The 15,663-nt window shown below is 46.4% G+C and overlaps 2 protein-coding genes across 5 annotated transcripts in view; one reads left to right on the plus strand and one right to left on the minus strand.

The window, feature by feature from the left end:
- ZDHHC5 (zinc finger DHHC-type palmitoyltransferase 5) overlaps positions 1 to 4,441 on the plus strand; it is a 33,395-nt gene extending 28,954 nt beyond the window's left edge. For all 4 annotated transcript variants that reach the window (XM_003826416.5, XM_063608181.1, XM_055094356.2 and 1 more), the window contains 3 exons: positions 25 to 137; positions 1,818 to 2,677; positions 3,125 to 4,441. In XM_003826416.5, coding sequence (XP_003826464.1) covers positions 25 to 137; positions 1,818 to 2,677; positions 3,125 to 3,290 — 1,139 coding nt within the window. In that variant the 3' untranslated portion in view covers positions 3,291 to 4,441. The remainder of the gene's footprint in view (positions 1 to 24; positions 138 to 1,817; positions 2,678 to 3,124) is intronic.
- A 2,529-nt stretch (positions 4,442 to 6,970) lies between these two features.
- MED19 (mediator complex subunit 19) lies at positions 6,971 to 15,479 on the minus strand. The gene is made up of 5 exons (XM_003826419.7): positions 15,212 to 15,479; positions 8,225 to 8,481; positions 7,971 to 8,067; positions 7,561 to 7,655; positions 6,971 to 7,364 (listed from the first exon to the last, which is right to left on the minus strand). The coding sequence occupies exons 1-5, from the start codon at positions 15,477 to 15,479 to the stop codon at positions 7,296 to 7,298; spliced, it is 786 nt and encodes a 261-aa protein (XP_003826467.2). The 3' UTR covers positions 6,971 to 7,295.
- Between the last annotated feature and the right edge of the window lie 184 nt (positions 15,480 to 15,663).

The raw sequence follows: 15,663 nt of genomic DNA on the forward strand, positions 1-15,663 counted from the left end.
CCCCCTTGGCCTTTTTTCTTGCAGATAGCAGCTTATTGGCCAAGGACAGCCCCCCGACACCTACCATGTACAAGTATCGGCCGGGTTACAGTAGCAGCAGTACGTCAGCTGCCATGCCGCATTCCTCCAGCGCCAAGGTACTGAGTACTCTAAGAGGTGGGGTAATAACATGCCAACTGGCCGGGCACAGTGGCTCATTCCTGTAATCCCAGCACTTTGGGAGCCCAAGGTGGGTGGATCACAAGGTCAAGAGATTGAGACCGTCCTGGCCAACATGGTGAAACCCCGTCTCTACTAAAAATACAAAAATTAGGCCAGGCGTGGTGGCTCACGCCTGTAATCCCAGCACTTTGGGAGGCCGAGACTGGTGGATCACAAGGTCAGGAGTTCGAGACCAGCCTGGCTAATATGGTGAAACCCCATCTCTACTAAAAATACAAAAATTGCCGGGCACAGTGGCTCACGCCTGTAATCCCAGCACTTTGGGAGGCTGAGGCAGGTGAATCATGAGGTCAGGAGATTGAGACCATCCTGGCTAACATGGTGAAACCCCGTCTCTACTAAAAATACAAAAAAATTAGCCAGGCGTGGTGGCAGGTGCCTGTAGTCCCAGCTACTCGGGAGGCTGAGCCAGGAGAATGGCGTGAACCCAGGAAGCGGAGCTTGCAGTTAGCCGAGATCATGCCACTGCACTCCAGCCTGGGCAGCAGAGCGAGACCTCATCTCAAAAAAAAAAAAAAAAAAAAAAAAAATCTGGGTGTGGTGGGGGGGCACCTGTAATCCCAGCTATTCGGGAGGCTGAGGCAGGAGAATCACTTGAATCTGGGAGGTGGAGGTGGCAGTGAGTCGAGATTGCACCACTGCACTCCAGTCTGGGTGACAGAGTGAGAGTCCATCTCAAAAAAAAAAAAAAAAAAAAATTAGCTGGGCACAGTGGTATGCATCTGTAGTCCCAGCTACTTGGCAGGCTGAGGCAAGGAGAATTGCTTGAACCTGGGAGGAGAATTGCTTGAACCTGGGAGGCGGAGGCTGCAGTGAGCTGAGCTCCCACTGCTGTATTCCAGTCTGGTGACAGAGTGAGACTACACCTCAAAAAAAAAAAAAAAAAAAAAAAGGCCAAGCACAGTGGCTCAAGCCTGTAATCCCAGCACTTGGGGAGGCTGAGGCAGACGGACCACCCGAGGTCAGGAGTTTGAGACCAGCCTGGCCAACTTGGTGAAACCCTGTCTCTACTAAAAATACAAAAATTAGCTGGGCGTAGTGGCGGGGCGCCTGTAATCCCAGCTACTTGGGAAGCTGAGGCAGGAGAATCGTTTGAACCTGGGAGGCTGAGGTTGCAGTGAGCCAAGATTGCACCATCACGCTCCAGCCTGGGCTTAAAACACACACACACACACACACACACACAAACAAATGCCAACTGTTACGGGAAAAAAAGAAGATTAGGGGAAGGAAAAGGCAGAAGAAAGGACATTTCACTAATTGTTGGCATTCGTGGAACTCAATCTCCTTGATACTGTGTCCTTCATCAGACTGGGCAATATAGCATAATAGATTAGTGCTTGATCCGAGTTTATAACCCAGTTCTGCCCACGGGCGAGATACTCAGCCTTTCTACGTCTTGCTTTCTGTATCTGAAAAGGAGATGATGTTTGCCTGAATTCAGTTTTTCTTGAGGGATTAACCCAGATAATGCATGTAAGAGTTCTAAGCATATTATTGGCACATAATTCTCTTTTTGACCAACTCCTTGAGCTCTGGGGTCTAGCTTCTGTCACAAAAGGAGCACTAAGAGCCTGCTTTACTTTCTTCCTCAGTTGAGTCGTGGGGACAGCTTGAAGGAGCCAACCTCAATTGCAGAGAGCAGCCGTCACCCCAGCTACCGCTCAGAGCCCAGCTTGGAACCAGAGAGCTTCCGTTCTCCTACCTTTGGCAAAAGTTTTCACTTCGATCCACTATCCAGTGGCTCACGCTCCTCCAGCCTCAAGTCAGCCCAGGGCACAGGCTTTGAGCTGGGCCAGTTGCAATCCATTCGTTCAGAGGGCACCACCTCCACCTCCTATAAGAGCCTGGCCAACCAGACACGCAATGGAAGCCTATCTTATGACAGTTTGCTCACACCTTCAGACAGCCCTGATTTTGAGTCAGTGCAGGCAGGGCCTGAGCCAGACCCACCTTTAGGCTATACCTCTCCCTTCCTGTCAGCCAGGCTGGCCCAGCAACGGGAAGCTGAGAGGCACCCACGTTTGGTGCCAACTGGCCCAACACACCGAGAGCCCTCACCAGTCCGTTACGACAATCTGTCGCGCCACATTGTGGCCTCTCTCCAGGAACGAGAGAAGTTGCTGCGCCAGTCACCCCCACTCCCAGTCCGTGAGGAAGAACCAGGCTTGGGGGACTCAGGCATTCAGTCAACACCAGGCTCAGGCCATGCCCCTCGTACTAGTTCCTCCTCAGATGATTCAAAGAGATCACCTTTGGGCAAGACTCCACTGGGACGCCCAGCTGTCCCCCGTTTTGGCAAGCCAGATGGGCTAAGGGGCCGGGGAGTAGGGTCCCCTGAACCAGGCCCAACAGCCCCATACCTGGGCCGATCGATGTCTTACAGCAGCCAAAAAGCCCAACCTGGTGTCTCTGAGACAGAAGAAGTGGCCTTGCAGCCATTACTGACACCCAAGTAAGTATTAGTACTATCCTGACCCTTAGCCAATTTCAAATTAGCATACTGCTCTGCAAAAGCTATCAGGACTTCTGTTGTACATCCTAATGTAGGTGGACCCAGGGGTATCCTGGTAGCTCTTTATTTTCACTTTGACTCTACCTGCCTTCATGGGCAATTCCTGTTAGGAGACTGAAGATTAATACTTTTTCCATAATGCTATCTTCCTAAAAGTATTTGCTTGGGAGTAAGTACATGTGATAGCTGTTACTAGACAGTAGTAGTACATAGGAGAGATTGGGAATCAGGCTTACTTTAAGCAGGGCAATAAAGGGGAACGTTTGGCTAAGAAAGTATGGATATAGAAAAGAACATCATTTTTTTCTCTGAACCTTTGAAACTGTCTCCCTTTCCAATGTTTTCTGTCCCATTTCCTGACACCTATGTCTTGTCTCTTCTTTCCAGAGATGAAGTACAGCTGAAGACCACCTACAGCAAATCCAACGGGCAGCCCAAGAGCTTAGGCTCAGCCTCCCCTGGCCCAGGCCAGCCACCTCTCAGTAGCCCCACGAGGGGAGGAGTCAAGAAGGTGTCAGGGGTTGGTGGTACCACCTATGAGATTTCGGTGTGAGCCTTCGGCGCCTCCCCTCCCCAACGCCTCTGCGCCTACACCAAAGGGCCCCAGGTGGCCACCTTCCTTCCCTCAAGGGGCTCCCCTCCCCTGCATGGACATTTTTTAAACCACCGATTCCAAGAGGATGAGGAGTGTTTTCTAAAATGCAGTAGGCTTGGGGAGTCGGAGAGTTGGGGCCCTGAGACTGGGGTAGCAACCCCCCCTTTTATCTTTTAAGACCTTCCCTTCCTTGATCCCTGGACCAGACTCAGTGGACATTTGTGCAATTGCTCGCCCTGGAGGGAACCAGATCATTTTTAAACCAGAAATAATTTTTTTTATTATTGTTACGGATTCTATTTTTTTCCTCTTCTGCGTTACCAGGTGTGTGTGTACATATAATATATATATATATATATTATAAATATCAAAGAAATTATATATCTATCCTGGGATGGGAAAATGAGGGAGGGATACATATACGGAGGGGGATCTTACTCTTCCCATTCCTCAGACCAGCAGGAAAAGAGGGGAGACGTCAGTCTTTTTCCTGTGGTTCCCTCTCATTTGTCCCAGTTACTAACTACGGAAATAGCATCCTCTGCTGGTGCTAAGTGTGATTAGGAAGAAGCCTGGGGAGAGGCGAGTCTGGAATTTTGGTCACAAGAGGGAAGGACTTGGAGAGGAGAATTAGTTTTCTAGGCTCATTGGCATTTAGTTTCCCTAGGAAAGGGGTCAAAACTTCAAGACACTGGTGGTGGTGGGAGATCAGGAAAATAACTTGGCCTAGCTCAAACAATATTGGATAATCCCCTCCTTGGGGGAGAGGGATTAGAGTGTGCTCCTACTGGCCCCTTGGAGCCTCCCCTAGCTTACACAGTTAACTTGATTTTAAAATCCAAGGCCAGGAGAGAAGAATCCAAAAAGCAATATTTTTCATCACATGCCAAAAACGGGGGATAGAGAGAAGGAGTGGCAGGCCTAGGCCCCTCCGATTGTCCCTTGGGGGTTACCCCTCAGCCCACCTCACTATGGTGCTGGGTAGAGGGGATACCTGGGTTCTAACCTCTAAATAGGGGAGATCCCAGCCTCCACAAAGAGGCCCTTTTATTTTTTATTCTGATTAGCCATTTTAAACCAACGAGGAATAAAAAGAAATCCTGATCTAACCAGCGCCCCCTGACTTGTGTTATTTTGTCTGGTTGAGACAGGGTGAACGATCTCTGGTGGGAAGTTACCAGTGACAACCTCATAAACTTCTCTGGTCCCAGCCCATCTTTAGGCAAGACTATAATGAAATTAGCCACTTAACAACTAAAAAAATAAAAAAGAGACCCAGTGCGGTGGCTTATACCTGTAATCCCAGCACTGAGGGAGGCTGAGGCAAGAGGATCACTTGAGCCCAGGAGTTCCAGACCAACCTGGGCAATATAGAGACTCCATTTCTAAAAACAACAGGTCCTGTTTTTATTTGGGTGATTTAATTCAAAAATTCCTGAAAAAAGGTCTCTTGAAATCACCAAAACGCTTGTTATTTGAAAGCTTAGAGAACTCTTAAAAGTTGTTTCTTTCTTCTTTTAAGAGACAGGGCCTCATTCTGGTTGCCCAGGCTGGAGGGCAGTGGCACAATCAGATCACTATATCCTCAAATTCCTGGGCTCAAGGGATCTTCCCACCTCAGCCTTCTGTGAAGCTAGGACTTACAGTTGCATGCCACCATGCTTAGCTAATTTTTTTTTTTTTGGTAGAGATAGACTCTCAACCAATTTTGCCCAGACTGATCTCGAACTTCTGGCCTTGAGCAATCCTGCCTTGGCCTCCCAAAGCATTGGGATTACAGGCATGAGCCACCATGCCCAGCTACAGTTGTTTTTTAATACAGGATTTAGTCTCTGGAAAGTGAAGCTAATTTTGGAAACAGCCAAAGGTGACATAGTAACAGGTATGAAAGCCTGTTGAAAGCAGGTTAACTAGATACCGGTGTCAGTTCAATTAGATATATTGCATTTTATTGGACAAAAGCTGTGCTCTAATTTTAAATAGGTATCCTTAGACACTAAATCTCAAGCAGTTGACCAGAGCCCTTTAATTACTCAAAATTTAAGAATATAAGCTCTTAGCCGGGAGCGGTGGCTCACGCCTGTAGTCCCAGCACTTTGGGAGGCCGAAGCGGGCTGATCACAATGTCAGGAGATCGAGACCATCCTGGCTAACACAGTGAAACCCCATCTCTACTAAAAATACAAAAAACTAGCCTGGCGTGGTGCGGGCGTCTGTAGTCCCAGCTACTTGGGAGGCTGAGGCAGGAGAATGGCATGAACTGGGAGGCGGAGCTTGCAGTGAGCTGAGATCACGCCACTGCACTCCAGCCTGGGTGACAGAGCAAGACTCCGTCTCAGGGGAAAAAAAAAAAAAAAATATATATATATATATATATACACACTCTTATTTGGGTGCAGTAGCTCACACCTGTAATCCCAGCACCTTGGGAGGCTAAGGCAGGTGGATCACCTGAGGTCAGGAGTTCAAGACCAGCCTGGCCAAAATGGTGAAACCCCGTCTGTACTAAAAATGCAAAAATTAGCTGGGCGTTGGTTATGGGTGCCTGTAATCCTGGCTATTTGGGAAGCTGAGGTGGGAGAATCACCTGAACCCAGGAGGTGCAGGTTGCAGTGAGCTGAGATTGCACTACTACACTCCAGCATGGGCGACAGAGCAAGACTCTTTCTCCAAAATTAAAAAAAAAAAAAAAAAAAATATATATATATATATATATATATAGACAAAAATTAGCCAGGTGTGGTGACACGCACTTGTAGTCCCAGCTACTTGGGAGGCTGAGGTACAAGAATCACTTGAACCCAGGAGGCAGAGGTTGCCATGAGCCGAGATCATGCCACTGCACTCCTGGGCAACAGAGCAAGACTCCGTCTCCAAAAAAAAAAAAAAAAAAAAAAACCCAGCAAACTCTTATTCTGAAATCCTGGATTTAAACCAGCTGAATGAGTGGTTTTCCACCCACTGATTCAGGAACAACCTTGGCTTTCACGGCAACAGATTTTAGCTGTGTTAAATTTAAAGTCAGATTACATTAATTCAGGTTTTCTCATGGATGTTTTCAGTTACCTAACCAGCTGGAAAAACTAAAAGTGTTTTTTGTTTTTGTTTTTCACATTTTGATGGTTTAGGCTACATTTTGTTGCTGTTTTAGAAATGTTTTCACATCAGCTAAATAACTTTATTGTCTTAACTAAGGACCGAAGCAGGTCAAAAGTTCTTGTAAAGAGAAGGGAAGCTTTACCTTTGCTTGCCAGAAGTTCATCTCAAAAGATCACAGGCTTGACCTAAGAACCAATCTTGTTGAAACACATGGGTGACTGTCCATGTGTTTTCAGTTGGCTATTCTCTTTCGACACAAAATTGACCTAGAATACACTGTTGAGCCCTACCTGGATCAGCTCTTCAGATGGAGCCTGAGATCACCGAGGCGCTTGGTTCTCAACATAATGGGCAGAGTGTTACGTGTCTGCTGTGGAGTATTAGTAAGCTTGCGTCACTTTTCATTTTGGTTGGTTCCCTGCCTGCTAGTGAGATCATGTAATGACAAGACCCAAATCCCCTCAAGTCTTAGCAATGCCTTGTCTTAAATCCTGATTCACAGAAAGGCACATACCTCTTAACAGGCAGTCACACTTCAGCCAGTTTGATAAATGTAATTTTTTTTTTTTTTAAAGAAAACACAGAACAAGTCCTAAATCAGACAAATTGCACAAAAGAGAAGAAAATTGTAAGCTTCCTCGGAGAGGAAGAGATGTCCATGAGAAAACCAACTGGGATGAGCCTACAAAAGCATGTCCCTCTCTCTCCTAATTTACTTAGTCTCAACTGAGCCTAACAGGAGCTGGCCTCTGTCCCAGCTGCAGGATGCTCCCAAGGCAGTGTCCAAGAGCCTGGAAGGCAGCTTTTATCAGCAGGTTCAGTACAGCAGGAAAAGCCATCCTGGCAAAGAGTCCAGTGGTCCTGTTAGCGTAGGCTGCTGCTGCTGCTGGCCTGGGAGCTGCCCATACCTGGGTGGTCTGGACTATGTCGATTCTGGGGGAGAAAGAAGCAGGGGTAAGAACAACTAGGAACTAGCCTTGGCTTTGATCAGGCTGTACAGGAGAAACCTGCAACCTGCCTTGGGTTTTCAATCTTGGGTCCAACTTGAGGCAAAGAACTCTAGGGTATTTAGGACAGGGGTGAGATCTGGGGAAACTCACTGGGTTGTGGCAATAGGCCTCTACTCTACCTTCTTTTTCTTCTTCTCTTTCTTCTTCCTTTTCCGTTCAGGATCCTCTTCTTTTTTCTTTTTCTTCTTCTTGTGATCTGAATCAGATGGTGTTTCTGTAGGAGACATTAGGTACCTATCACCTGTAAAGCTCAAAATCCTCTACTGTTATGAACCACTGAAGACTACAGGAAAATCCCAAGTCGGGGCAACTGCTTTTGTCCAAATGGCCAGAAAGGATACAGAGGTGCTGCTAGAGTCCCTGTCCCAAGTCCCAAGAGACCACAGTACATTGGTTTCTTCTTCAGGGGAATTTAGGAGTCCAGAGCTCCATACGGAACTTAACTGGGTTTACCTATGGAAGTTCAAACCAGATTCAGAAGGTCAGGTTTTTTTTTTTTTTTTTTGCTTTGAATAGAACTGCTTCTTACCTGGGGGGACAGGATCCTGGGTACGGCTCTGTTTGTGCTTGTGCTTATTCTTCTTCTTGGGAGGCTGAATATGCATCAGACGACACTGCTCCGGCAACTGAAGGAACCAAAGGAAGGTCCAGGTGAGTAGAGGGAGGAAATCTCTCCTGCTCTTATCGTCCATTCTGCTCCATTATGAAGGAACAGACTTGGAGAGAAAAACCATCTCCATGTTTAGGCCTCCCCATTTGCCTTCTTCCTCCAACAGGACTCACCGGGCCAGTGTGGAGGCGGAAGCCGGCCAGCATGGTCCCTGTGATAGGATTAAAAGAGCTACTGAGAATAGGGGGCTTCTCAATGAGAGAGCGGAGGCTGCTGTTATCATGGGAACCAGGCAGATCAATCATCCCTGGCAGGTCAGGCAGGAAGTTACTTAGCTTCTCCTTCACCTTCTTCCCACAGAATTTATTATAGGCTTGTTCCAAGTTGTAGTGTGTGATCAGATTCGTGCTGCCTGTCAGCTCTGTGCTACCTAGACAACGCAGAATAAAAATAAAAAAGATCAGTCTTCAAAGTAGACCCAGGGAGTGAAGGACTATATATTAACCTAAATAAGACATTTTTTAAGTGCAGATTTTAAAATTTAAAATTTATTTTTAAAGAAACAGAGCAGGCCGGATGCAGTGGCTCATGCCTGTAATCCCAGAACTTTGGGAGGCTGAGGCGGGTGGATCACGAGGTCAGGAGATCGAGACCATCCTGGCTAACAACACGGTGAAACTCCGTCTCTACTAAAAATACAAAAAATTAGCCAGGCGTGGTAGCACGTGCCTGTAGTCCCAGCTATTCAGGAGGCTGGGGCAGGACAATCACTTGAACCCGGGAGGTGGAGGTTGCAGTGAGCTGAGATTGCGCCACTGCACTCCAGCCTGGACAACAGCGAGACTCTGTCTCAAAAAAAAAAAAACAGCAAAAGTAAATAACATGAAAAGTATAATACAACACAATGGTAGGTTCCAATGGGAAGGGCAAAAACAGGCAAAAATCCAATAGGGCAGAGACAGGAACTGCTCTAGCCCAATGAAGGAGACACTCCACTCTCTTAAGATTAACTGGAGTTGATTTACATGATGCTTGCTTCGTGGTAAATGCTGTTCTGAGTGTTTCTCATAAAATGTATTAGTGAAAAATTGTATTCTCTGACACAGCTAGGAAAATACGACCTTGCAGCTCAGCTACAACCATGCTCAGGGGGCCAAATATGACCCAGTGACTTACGGGTCTTGTCAAGGACTTTTTTTTTTTTTACTAGCAAGAAACACTAATCACCTTTACATAAGAAAAGAACTGGGAGATTTTTTCTAGCTACCACTGCCTAACTTGTTACCAACATCTTTATTCTTCCTCGTGATACTGAGTATGATGCCTTGCCTAAAAGGAATAAATGTTTTTGTTTTTGAGACGGGAGTTTTGCTCTGTCGCCTAGGCTGGAGTGCAGCAGGGTACGATCTTGGCTCACTGCAACCTCTGCCTCCCAGGTTCAAGTGATTCTCCCACCTCAGCCTCCCAAGTAGCTGGGATCACAGGCACACACCACCATGCCTGGCTAATTTTTTTCTAGTAGAGAAGGGGGTTCACCATGTTGGGTAGGCTGGTCTTGAACTTCTGACCTCAAGTGATCCGCCACCCCCCGCCGCCTCGGTTTTCCAAAGTGCTGGGATTACAGGTGTGAGCCACAGCACGCATCCAGGAAGGAATGTTTGATTAGAAGTCAGTCAACTAATGGCCAGGCGCGGTGGCTCACGCCTGTAATCCCAGCACTTCGGGAGGCCAAGGCGGGCAGCTCATTTGAGGTCAGGAGTTCAAGACCAGCCTGGCCAACATGGTGAAACCCTGTCTCTACTAAAAATACAAAAATTAGCTAGACAGTAGTGGCACACACCTGTAATCCCTGCGAGGCGGAGGTTGCAGTGAGCTGAGATCAGGCCACTGCACTCCAGTCTGGGCAAGAGAGTGAGACCCTGTCTCAAAAAAAAACAAAACAAAACAAAACAACAAAAACAAAAAAACAAGTCAGGCAACTAGAATTATTCTGGTTGTCTTCCATGCCTCAGTTTCCTCTTATCTGTGGAATGGAATAATAGCTATCTTACATACACATAATTTTCTCCCAAGGTTCAAATGAAAATATGCTGAAAAGCATAAAGTATCAGGCTTGGCACAGTGGTTCATGCCTGTAATCCCAGCACTTTGGGAGGCCAAGGCAGGCAGATCACCTGAGGTCAGGAGTTTGAGACCAGCCTGGCCAATATGGTGAAACCCCATCTCTACTAAAAATACAAAAATTAGCTGGGTGTGGTGGCATGCGCCTGTAGTCACAGCTACTTGGGAGGCTGAGGCAGAAGAACTGCTTGAACCCGGGAGGTGGAAGTTGCAGTGAGCTGAGTTTGCAACACTGCACTCCAGCCTGGGTGGGAGAGTCAGATTCCATCTCAAAAAAAAAAAAAAAAAAGTATTATATGTATGCAAGGCACTATCCATATAAATATTGCATGGCTGATTCTTTTTTAAAAAATATACATTTATTAGTAACTTAATAAGGACCTAGTAGCAAGGGTAGAAATAGCTAACTACAACTTCATTTGTAATTATGATAGACACAGAGGGTACAAATGACAAAAATGGCTTGTTTATAATCATTCACTTGGGAAAACTGAGGTACTGAACTGTAAGCTCCTTAGAGGCACAGACAATGTCTTGTTCATTCATGTATCGCTAGTGCCCAGCACAGTACACACATTAGGTGCTTAATAAATATTTATTAAATAAACAAGGCACTTTCCCTCTATACCTCTAGGCCTTATTCATCCTTTTCCTTCCCTTTACTACCAAACAACTCAGAAGACTGAGCGAGGGTAATGGCAGGAGACCCAATGTCACAGTATCTCTCCTCATAACTCTGGGCACTGCCTCTTGCCATTACAATCTTCTGAATTTCCCCTGCTCTGCCAGCTCTCCTCTGTCCAGATGGTTATCCTTAAGGCTCAGGTGAGAAGGCAGTCTGTGCTTTTTCTAAACTGTAACTTGAGAGTTCAAATTCCAGTTTTGACTATTCTACAAAGATTACTTTTTATATTTATTTATTTTTTGAGACAGTCTCGCTCTGTCATCCAGGCTGGAGTGTAATGGCACAATCTTAGCTCACTGCAATCTCTGCATCCTGGACTCAAACTACTTTCCTGCCTCAGCCTCCCAGGTAGCTGGGACTACATGCATACACTGCCATGCTAGGCTATTTTTTGTATTTTTTGTAGAGACAGGGGTCTCCCTATGTTGCCCAGGCTGGTCTTGAACTCCTGGACTCAAGCTATCTGCCTGCCTCAGCCTCCCAAAGTGCTAGGATTACAGGCGTGAACCACCCTGCCCAACAAGATAAAAAAAAAAAAAATTTGTTTTGAAATTCCAAATCTTGCCAACATCACTCAGGGCTTCTCTATTTCAATCCATGGCACCCACATGTTCCAGATATTTTTGGAAATCAGTACTCCTCAGTTCACAAATCTTAATGGTTTCTTTTTGCCCTCAGGAGAAAGCTCAAATTCCTTTGACTGGCACTCAAGGCTAATTACATCTTACTCCAACTTAGCTTTGGGGCCTCATCAACCACTACTCTCCTATGGAAAATTTCTGATCCATCCAAATGGATCTCCTTATCGCCTCAAAAAAACACCCCTCACATTATCTCATCTTAGGAAAATTCTTCCTAATTTTTCTTCACCAACATGAATTATTCAAGGTCTAGCTCAAGTGACATCTTATTCTCACTGTCATTCTGGATAGCAACATACTTTGAAAACCATTAGGTAGTTCTTAATATTGATGGCTAAGATATTGTTAATTGCTGTTGTGAGGCATGAGCACAAAATGAGATGGAGTTGACAGGAAATATAGTCACTATCCTTAAACCACAAATTTTACATTCCTAACTAAACTCCTTGAAAAGCAATGACAAGCATTACTAATCTCTCTCTCCATCTCACCTGCCTCATACACCCAGCATTTGCCCAGAACATATATTCAATATCTGTCAACTGACTGATACAAATAGCTACAATCAGAATAGGGAAGGCAAAAGAAAGATTAAAAGAAACCGCTGGTGGACATCAACCACTAACTAATCAAAGGGATGTCAACTTCTCCATGTTTCAGTTTTTTCAATTATAAAATGTAGACAGTAATGCTACCTCAAAGGGCTATTCTAAGTATTAAATACTACTTATATTAAATACTGCATGTAAGTGTGTTGTGAACTTCAAAGTACTATACCAATATTTGTTGCTATTTCCCTCAAGTCATGATGTGGAAATAAGACTTGAGACAATGAAAGGCATCTGGGAGGCTGGGCGCAGTGGCTCACGCCTGTAATCCTGGCACTCTGGGAGGCCAAGGTGGGCGGATCACCTGAGGTTGGGAGTTTGAGATCTGCCTGACCAACAGGGAGAAAACCTGTCTCTACTAAAAATAAAAAATTAGCTGGGTGTGGTGGCACATGCCTGTAATCCCAACTACTCGGGAGGCTGAGGCAGGAGAATCGCTTGAACCTGGGAGGCGGAGGTTGCGGTGAGCTGAGATTGTGCCATTGCACTCCAGCCTGGGTAACAAGAGCAAAACTCTGCTTAAAAAAAAAAAAAAAAAAAAAAAAGAGGCATCTTGGAGACCAAACATGTCCAAAATAACTCTTGATTTCCACCTCTTCAAACTTGTTCCTTCCTCAAGTCTCCGTACCCATACACCCAATTATTCAAGCCGAAAACTTAAAAAGGCATCAATTCCTCTATTTCCTTCACTTCTATATACAATATATATTTTTAACTGAGACAGGGTCTTCCTCTATCATCCAAGCTGGAGTGCAGTGGCACAATCATGGCTCACTGCAGCCTCAACTTCCTGGGCTCAAGTGATTTCTACCACCTCATCTTCCTAGGTAGCTGAGACTACAGGTGCATGCTGCTATCCCTAGCTAATTTATTTTTATTTTTTGTAGAGATGGGGTCTCATTATGTTGCCCAGGCTGGTCTCAAACTTTTGGGCTCAAGCAATCCTCCCACCTCAGCCTCCCAAAGTGCTGGGATTACTGGCGTGAGCCACAGTGCCTGGCCCTGTATTCAATTTTTCAACCCTGTCAGCTCTACCTCTAACATCCTGTATCCATTTACTTCTCTATGCCCTGCTATGCTCTGGTTCAAACCATTATCTTTCCTGGACTACTGAGCAGTAACTTCTGACTAATTTCCCCACTTTCTATTTGTCACGTGGCTGCTTAAATGATTATAAATAAGTACATTTGACCAACTTCCTATGTTAAAATGGCTTTCCTTGGCTGGGCACAGTGGCTCAGACCTATAATCCTAGCACTTGGGAGGCCAAGGCGGGAGGACTGCTGTTGGCCAGGAGTTCAAGACCAGCTTGGGCAACACAGTAAGACCCAGTCTCTACAAAAAAATTTTAAGTTAGCCAACTGTGGTGGTGCATGCCTGTAGTCCTAGCTACTTGGAAGGCTGAGGTGGGACGACAGCATGAGCCTAGGAATTGGAGGTTACAGTGAGCTATGATTATACCACTGCAGTCCAGCCTGGGTGACACAGTGAGACCTTGTGTCTATAAAAAAAATTTTTAAATGGCTTCCTTTTGTATTTACAATCTAAATGCCTTTACTGCTTTATAAAAGCCTCTGCCTAACTCTCCCAGCTTCATCTCTCTCCCTAAACACTCTTTCCTTTTGTTCACTTCACTGGAGTCCAACTGATTTTCTGTCCCTCAGATATTCTAAGCTTTTTCTCACATCAGGGTTTCTGACCTCATTTCTTGTATCTACAATTGTCTCTCCCTCCTGTCCATACATGGCTGGCCCTTTGTCTATGCTTACATTTTAGTTCAAATGTTAGCTATGTGAAGAGAGCATCTCTGGCCACTCTAGCTAAAGTAGTTCTGCCCCTCAATTTTTTTTTTTTAAGAGACAGGGTCTCATCTGTTGCCCAGGCTGGAGTGCAGTGGCACAATCTTGGTTCACTGCAGCCTCGACCTCCTGTGTTCAAGCGATTCTCCTCCTTAGCCTCCTGAGTAGCTGGGGCTACAGGCATGCATTACCACGCCCGGTTAATCTTGTATATTTTGTAGAGACTGGGTCTCGCCACGTTGCCCAGGCTGGTCTCAAACTCTTGGGCTCAAGGGATTCTGCCTCGGCCTCCCAAAGCGCTGGGATTACAGGCGTGAGCAACGCACCTGGCCACCTTCAATTTTTATCATGTTTTCTCTTCCTAGCATTAACCACTTTCTGACATTATCTTGTTTACAATGCCTCCTCCACTGAAATGTACATCCCAAAAAAGGCAAGCATCTTGTCAGTCTTGTTCACAACTGTCTCCAGCATTTAGAAAAGTGCTTGGTACATAGGTACTCAACAAAATAATTTTTTGAATGAAAAGAGTTTGGTTCGATTCTTATCCATTTTTTGATCAGACCAGGAAATGCCGGAACCTTAGAAGGAAGAATGGCAACTTGCCCCAAACCAATAGCAAGTCTGTGGGAGACCTGTAACTAAAACTTTGGGTCCCCAAAGATATTAAATCAGGCCTCTCGAGCTCCAAACTCAAACCCTGGATTTTGTTTGTTTTGAGACGGAGTCTCGCTCGCCCAGGCTGGAGTGCAGTGGAGCAATCTCGGCTCTCTGCAACCTCCGCCTCCCGGGGTTCAAACGATTCTCCCGCCTCAGCCTCCCGAGTAGCTGGAATTAAAGGTATACGCCACCACGCCCAGGTAATTTTTGTGTTTCTTGTGGAGACAGGGTTTCATCATGTTGGCCAGGCCGGTCTCGAACTCCTGACCTTAGGTGATTCGCCCGCCTCCGCCTCCCAGAGTGTTGGGATTACAGGCGTGAGCCACCGCGCCCAGCCCTAGGTCATTTTTTAGAGAGACATAAACCAATGTCAGGGACAGAGCCTGGACATGGTGCAAAAGACAGTAACGGAGATGCACTGCGCCCCTGCCCGCCATTCATCCCTTTGGTTGAATTCAACTCATCCTGGTTGAATTCAAGTCATCCCTCTGCTTGTGAATCCTAACAGCGCTTCCGACTTAGGGCTCCACAGTCCGGGTATGCGTTGCCTAGGTTACCTCGCACCTCCGCTAGCCGGCTGAGAGCCACGCCCATCACCTCCTCTCTAAGATTTGATTGGCTGGCTTTGGCAAGGCCGAGTACTCACCTGGCAGTTCCCTCATGAGGTAAAAAGGGCCACAGCCAGCTCCTGACTTGTCCGCGCCAGGAGGGGCCGTGGCCGCGGCGGGAGGCGGGGCCGTGCCGGGTCCCCCGCCCGCAGGAGGCGGTGGCGGGGGTGGAGGCTTTCCTGGTCCGAAGCCGAGTGCGGTTGGGGGCGGTGGTGGGTCAGCCTGAGCCCCAAACAGTGCCGTGAAATTCTCCATCGTACCCTCCGCCCCGGCGCTGTCTCGGTGTCTGCCGTTGGTAATTTTCATTGGACAATGCTTTCAAGAAGTACCCCCCCGCCTTCTCAAGGAGCCGCTTGTCATTGGATGCCTCAGGCACCGCCTACCTTGTTTCAACAACTACTTCCGTCGCCTTATGAGAACGTTCAGGAAGTGCTATTTAACCTTATTAGAGTCTTCTGCTAGCTCTGCTTGCTACAGTCCAATAAAATGA

The sequence above is a fragment of the Pan paniscus genome, chromosome 9 (genome assembly GCF_029289425.2).
Source record: "Pan paniscus chromosome 9, NHGRI_mPanPan1-v2.0_pri, whole genome shotgun sequence".
NCBI lineage: Eukaryota > Metazoa > Chordata > Mammalia > Primates > Hominidae > Pan > Pan paniscus.